The 7,626-nt window shown below is 33.7% G+C and overlaps 1 protein-coding gene across 1 annotated transcript in view; it reads left to right on the top strand.

The window, feature by feature from the left end:
* Positions 1-924: 924 nt before the first annotated feature.
* LOC116852934 overlaps positions 925-7,626 on the top strand; it is a 7,368-nt gene continuing 666 nt past the window's right edge. The window contains 8 exon segments of the mRNA XM_032833724.1: positions 925-1,844; positions 1,941-2,040; positions 2,460-2,570; positions 2,782-2,957; positions 6,096-6,671; positions 6,764-6,863; positions 7,009-7,119; positions 7,326-7,481. Coding sequence (XP_032689615.1) covers positions 1,054-1,844; positions 1,941-2,040; positions 2,460-2,570; positions 2,782-2,957; positions 6,096-6,671; positions 6,764-6,863; positions 7,009-7,119; positions 7,326-7,481 — 2,121 coding nt within the window. The 5' untranslated portion in view covers positions 925-1,053.

Raw genomic sequence — 7,626 nt, 5'->3', positions numbered from 1 at the left:
ACGCAGACTCTTTTAAAAAAGGTATTTGCCGACAGGTGGATAGGTGGTATAGGGGGTCCCACTTGAAACTTTGAAGCTCTCCCACTCTTCAAAGGGGGACAGATGTTGTTTACGTTTTTTGTTTACGTAGTTAAAAAGGTCCCTCGAATATATCAAACTTTCTCATGAACAACTTTTTGATAGGACAAATATGTTTAGAGTTACTACATTAATACTTTACGTGGGCCACCCTGTATTAAGAATATTAAGAATATCACTAGAGTTACTTGGAAATATTTTAGCGTAAAATTCTACAACACGCGAAAGAGATTAAATTATTAGAAAGTTACATTGTATGTAACATCTCTTTTTTATTCCTGTCGTAAAATTTCTTCGTTACAAAGTTAACCCTTGTATCAAAGTTCAAGTCTACAATAGAAACAATGTAGTGTAGCAGCGAAATATTACTTCTAATATTTTTATTTTTTTCCTTAATTTTATACTATTTATGTTAGTGTATATATATGAAGAATAACACACACACATATTTTACGTGCCTTTAACTTCTAATGTAAATTTTAACATTCGATTGATGACTTCTTGAGAGTCCAGAATTTGTGTGGAATATTAAACTTTACTATTTTAGTTTATCTTATTTCTTTCATTATATATATATATATATATATATATATATATATATTTTACGATATCTCATAATTAAAGTTACATCGTTTCAATATGGATAGAAAAAATCTGACGAAGCTACGTTCTGTTATCATGAAAACTAGATAAAAATACGGATAAAATACTTTTTACACGCAAGGAAAACCGGCCTCACAGATTGCTTTATAAACTTTGTAGCTTTTAACTTTTCTGACTCACGCAACAGTAGAGGTTTGTTGCGCGCAAGCGCATTGTATTTGCAAGTTTACCTTCTCGTAGACTTTTACTTCAACCATCAGTACTGTTTTCACTCGCGTCTCAGTCTCACGCATCTTGTACAACGTAACGCGATACAATCAAATTTGAGAAAAAGATAATTCCTGCAAACGAAGTTGCGAAGAGATCTTTAAAATGTGCGAAGTGTCACGTAACGAACATTACCAACGCGATGTTAAGGACATTCTACGTTTCAACCGCAACTTGTTATCCGCACTCGGTGTTTGGCCAAAGTTTGACGGAAAACGGTCGATTTGCGAGAAAATTGGCAAATTTTTGCGAATCTCCATTTCCTATATTCTACTTTATTGCGCTCTCGTACCAGGTGCACTTTATTGGATATTCGAGAAGAAATTTCGCGCCCGACTTCGGGTGACTCCAATTATGCTTTACGGTATCATGACTCTCATCAAATATTACAATTTAATTGTCAATGAGGTTCAGATCAAGCGCTGTTTGAAATATTTCGAAGAGGATTGGAAAAACGTCGACAGCACGAAGAAGCGAGACACAATGCTCGAATCTGCGAGAACCGGAAAACGTTTGGTCACAATTTGCGCAGTCTTTTTGTATAGCAGTGGACTTTCGTTTCGAACATTGATGCCCTTGTCTAAAGGGAAGATTATCACTCCACAAAACACTACGATCAGACCTTTACCTTATCCAACTTATCTTTTTTCATTCGATGTACAATCCAGTCCGACCTACGAAATGGTGTTTGCGTTGCATTGTTTGTCCGGGGTAGTCACTATATCGATCGCGACAAGTATATATGGCCTCATCATCGTCTTCGTAATGCATACTTGCGGCCAGCTGAAAGTTTTGATGGATCTGATAAAGAGCCTTGTCGAAAAACAACAACGAGATGAGCTAAAAGTAAACAAGAAACTAGGTGTTATTGTCAACCATCAAACACGAATACGTAGGTAAGTGTGTGATCGTTAGATCTTGTTTCTCTTCTGTTCCTTTTTTACGTGTGACTGTTGCGGCTATATCACACCATGATAAATAATATATTTCAGCTTTTTGCAATTGGTAGAAAGCACTCTTCAGCAGATTTGTTTTATAGAAATAACAGGGGCCACAGTAATAATTTGCATTCTAAGCTACTGTATATTAATGGTTTGTAATTTGATTCATTTTAATTCAGTCAATATTAAAGATAATATTTAGAATTAAGGATAATATATTAAATAGTTTAGAATTACGGAAAGTATTTAGAAAAATTAAATTATAATAAATTGTTAAAAATTTAATTTGTGAGTTTATCAGTATATCAATATAATATAAAAGTGCTTTCCACACAGTAGAGGTGTCCAAAATATATCATAAGGATATCCTAAAGATATATTTGGAATATGTGATATCTTCAAGATATCCCTATCCTTGATGTACTTGAAATATTCCTGCTGTGTGGGTTATTTTATATTTTTATAATAATATATATTATAATATTATATATTATTACATATATAGTTATTATAAATAACGTTAAAAAATATATTATGATATAAAGCTGTTACATAAATATTTTTTTATAGGAATGGGAAAATAGTAATTCATTAGCAATGTGCTCTTACTTTATTTCGCTTACAGCTATGATAATAAATATGTTCTTATTCTGTTATACAGGCGAACAGCTTATCACACAGGTATATTTCTGCATAGTTAAAGTTGTGTAGTTGTTTTATACAATTTCTTTCTTTGATTACATGCAATTATAGTATACATGCAATTATATCTTTTTGTGCTTCAAAAATTTGAACGTTCGATATACACACGATTTAGTACACCTAGGACCGCTTGTCTAAAATGTTTTGTTGCAAAAGCTCACAAATTACAGTTTTCTATTTATAATAATAGGCGGAGAAGGTGGCAGTCACATCTTGTGAACTCGAGTGGTATCGTCTTCCCGATAAAAAGGCTCGCGGAATCGTCTTAGTGATGATTATATCTAATATGCCAATGAGAATCACTGCTGGCAAACTCATCGTTCTGTCGTTCAAAACATTTGGTGATGTAAGGGAATAAATTCGGGTGTAAATATAGTAGCTTATTTGTTCGCAAAAGTGAACGTTTTTGGTCATGGAGTAAATCGAGAAAAAAAGAGTTATTTTACACACACACACACACGCGCGCGCGCGCGCGCACGCACACACACGCACACACACACACACACACACACACACACACACATATATATATATATATATATATATATATATATATATATATATATATATATATATATACAGGGTGTTCCCAAAAGGTGGTACCAAATTTTAGAGGTATGTAGTACTCGTTAAAACAAATCAAAAAGTCTTAATAAACAGTACTCCGAAAACCTTTTATTTCTGAGTTATGAAGCATTTTCTTCTATAAAAAACAGAAAATAACTAAAATTTACAACAAATGTTCAATATACCTTCCGTCTATTTCACACACATTTCCAACACACAATTCGGCACGTCTCTTCATCGATTCTTCGACAAGATATTCCAGGATTTTCTTCAATTGTGCGTAAAATGTTTTCCTCAAATGCAGGAGTTCTAACAAGTCGCGGTCTACCGCAGTCAACTAAATTTGGTTTGAACTGTCTCACGTAACGAACTGTCAACGTTGATGAATTTTGCTAAACATTCTTCTACTTGGCTGTCGGCGATTCGGATAAGCTGCATGATACAAGCGTATTGCTTTTGAAGCATTGCCCTTTGCTCTGCCATACATAAAATGAATATCCGTCATTTCAGAATTTGTGTAAAAATTAGCTATTTGTTAGATAACACAAAACTGGACACGGTCCATAATCCAAAGTTGAACATAACAATCCCTGCGTAATTAGATGGTCACATACGGGCGTCCGTGAATGAACTAAGAGACTTGGAAATTGTTGTCAACAAATACGAAATAAACCTGGACTCTTTGACCTTCAATGACGAAACATGCCGAAATGTGTATTGACATGAGCCAAAGGCATATTGAACATTTATTGTAGGTTTAATTTATTTTCTATTTTTCACAGAAAATAATGCTTCATAACTCAGAAATAAAAGGTTTTCGGAATACTGTTCATTAAGACTTTTTGGTTTGTTTTAACGAGTACTACATACCCCTAAAATTTGGTACTATCTTTTGGAAACACCCTGTGTGTGTGTGTGTGTGTGTGTGTGTGTGTGTGTGTGTGTGTGTGTGTGTGTGTATACACAAGGTGTTCCGCATAAAACGTGCCAAAAGAAAAATATAAATAGAACAAATAAAAATGAACAAAAATTGTAGAGGTCATTTTTCAAAAAATCACGTAAAATTTCGAGATATTAATTAAAATACTTGAACATATCAGAACGCGGCGACGCGGCAGGAGAGATACGGATTGCCGCGACCGGCGAAAAAAAATGGAAGATTGCTCGCGGGCCTATCTTATAGACCAGATAGGTGGGTTGTTTGGACGTATATGCGTACGTGTATGTGTACTTTGATCCATTTTCTTCGCTGGCCACGGCGAGCCTGTCTCGTCGCGCGCTCTAATTTGTCCAATTTTTATTGATATCTCGAAATTTTAGTTTGAAAAATGACCTCTACAATTTTTGTTCACTTTTATCTGAGCTACTTATATTTTTCTCTTGGCACGTCTTACGCGGGACACCCTGTATATACATTTGTTGCTTCTGTAACTATTATAATTTTAAATGTAAAATGAACTTCTTTAAAAATAAATTATTTATATACATAATGTCAAATTAATCTGACTAATGCGATATTATTTTATTTTTGAAACGTAAATTATAGATTATGTATAATGAATTATAATTTCTTTTTCAGATATATCATTAATGGTCAAGTTGATAATTTGAGATATCTTTTATTTTTTTTAGATTCTTAAAACAGCTGCTGCATATTTTAATATGCTTCGAAGTGTAATCAGTTGAATGTGCTTCTGTAATTGAGAGTATAATGGGAAAATGAGAATGTGAAAGACATACGGAAAATTAAGGGTGGAAATACTATATTAATCAATCATCTAGCCATCAAAACGTATGTGACATTTGAAAATTGCCAGCCAAAATGAACTTTTCACGAAATAAGCGAAAAATTCAATCACTATTTAAAAATATCTGTAGTTGATATTAAATTTAATATTGGATTCATATTTGTAGAGAATTCATATTTATAGAGAATATTACTAGAGTTACTTGGTAATATTTCAGCATAAATCCCTACTATATATGGAAGAAATTAAATTGCTTGAAAGTTACTTTAAATGTATAAGATCTGTTTTAGACTTTTACTCCTGTTGTAGAACTTCTTCTCTGCTGGAAAGTTAACCCTTGAATGATAGATGAAATTTAAAATAGGAATAATATAGGATAGTAATTGAAACATTATTTATAAATCACTTGATACTTTCAAAATTTTTTATCTTTTCCTTAATTTTGTACCACTTATGTCAGTGTATACGTATAAAGAATTACACACATATATTTTACATACGTACCTTTAACTTCTAATGTGAATTTTAATTTTCGATTGATGACTTCTCGAGAGTCCAGAATTTTTGTAGAATATCAACGTATAATATTTTTCTCACTATTTTACGATTTCATGTTTAAAATTACGTTGTTTCAATGGCTATAGAAGCTAAGTTCGATGGAGTCACTTTCTGATGTCGTGAAAGGTAGCGGATAAAAATATTTTCTAGACGCAAGCAAAATCGATCTCACAAAAGCCAGTAGCTTTACAAACTTTGTTACTTTTAACTTCTCTGACTCACGCAACATTAGAGATTTGATGCGCGCAAGCGCATTATAATGGCAAGTTTATCTTATTGCGGACTTTTACTTCAACGATCAGTTCTGATTTGACTTGCGGCTCACCCGCTTGCAGCTGGAACAACATTCTTCGGTACGATCTAACGTTAGAAAAAAGTAGTTTTCATAGCAGGGTCGCAAAGTGATCTTCACAATGTGCGAGGTGCCACACAACAACCATTACCAGAACGACATTAAGATTAGTTTGGAACTAACTCGCTACTTTTTATCCTTAATCGGTGTTTGGCCAAATTTTGATGGAAAAACGTCTGCTTGTAAGAAAATTAAAAAGTTCCTGCGAATTTCTCTCTTACACTCTCTTCTTTATTTCGCTCTGGTGCCCGGCATGTTTTATTGGATATATGAAAAGAGAACTCGCGTTCGACTTCGTTTGATTCCGCTTATGCTCTATGGTCTCATGAGTTTAATCAAATATTATGTTTTGATAAATCATGAAGATCAAATCAGCCGCTGTGTAAAGTTCCTCGAAGAGGATTGGAAAAAGGTCGACAACGCGGGCGCAAGGAACACCATGTTAAAATTTGCGAAGATGGGAAAGCGTTTGACTACGATTAGTGCAATCTTTTTATACAGCAGTGGACTTGTGTTTCGAACGTTGATACCCTTGTCCAGAGGGAAAATCGTAACCCCACAAAACATTACGATCAGACCTTTACCCTATCCAACTTATTTCTTTTATTTCGATGATCAATGCAATCTGATCTACTATGGGTTGGTATATGCATTGCATTGTGTGTCCGGGATAATCACTATGTCGATCGCGACAAGTATATATGGTCTCATCATCGTCTTCGTAATGCATGCTTGCGGCCAGCTGAAAATTTTAGTAAATTTGCTAAAAGATCTCGTTGAAAAGGAAAAACAAGACGGATTTGAGGTGAATAAAAAACTAGGTATTGTTGTAGAGCATCAAGTGCGAATACGCAGGTGTGTTTATAATTATTTAGATCATGCTTTACTTATTTATTTTTATGTGCAACTGTCATGACAACATCACGTTATCAATAAATTCCTTTTAGCTTTCTGCAGCTGGTGGAGGGTACTCTTCATGTTATGATTTTTATGGAGATATTAGGGATGAGAATAACAATTTGTGTTATGAGCTACTGCATAATAATGGTGTGTAATTTTATTCATTTTAATATCGTTAGCACTAATGTATCACAAAGTAAATCACAATGAATACTCAACAAGAATTTATCGGCGAATTCATTACAGTAGTTGTTACACCTAATATAGAAATGTTACATGAATTTTTTTATAGGAATGGCAAGATAGTAATTCAGTAGCAATGGGCTCTTATATTGTTTCGCTTGCAGCTATGATAATAAATATGTTTCTGTTCTGTTATACGGGCGAACAGCTTATCACACAGGTATAATTTTGCATAGTTAAAGTTGTGTAGTTGTCTTATACAATTTTTTAATTACATGCAATTACAGTATACATGCAATTACATCTTTATGTGCTTCATAAATTTGCACGCCCGACATACACACGTCTTAGTACGCCTAGGACGCCTTGTCTAAGATGTCTTGTTGTAAAGGCTCGCAAATTTCAGTTTTCTATTCATAATAACAGGCGGAGAAGGTAGCAGTCACATCTTGTGAACTCGAGTGGTATCGTCTTCCCGATACGAAGGCTCGCGGAATCGTCTTAGTGATGATTATATCTAACATGCCAATAAGAATCACTGCTGGCACACAAATCGTCCTGTCATTCTCAACATTTAGTGATGTAAGGGAATAAATTCGAGTGTAAATATAGTAGCTTATTTATCCGCAATAGTGAACGTTTTTCGTCATGGCGTAAATTGAGAGAAAAGTGTTATTTTATATATATATATATATATATATATATATATATATATATATATATATAT

This window comes from Odontomachus brunneus, unplaced genomic scaffold (genome assembly GCF_010583005.1).
Source record: "Odontomachus brunneus isolate Ranch 3 - 2012 unplaced genomic scaffold, Obru_v1 Obru_scaffold_262, whole genome shotgun sequence".
Taxonomy (NCBI): Eukaryota; Metazoa; Arthropoda; class Insecta; order Hymenoptera; family Formicidae; genus Odontomachus; species Odontomachus brunneus.
The sequence above is the reverse complement of the archived record's forward strand: the minus strand, read 5'-3'. Positions and strand labels throughout refer to the sequence as shown.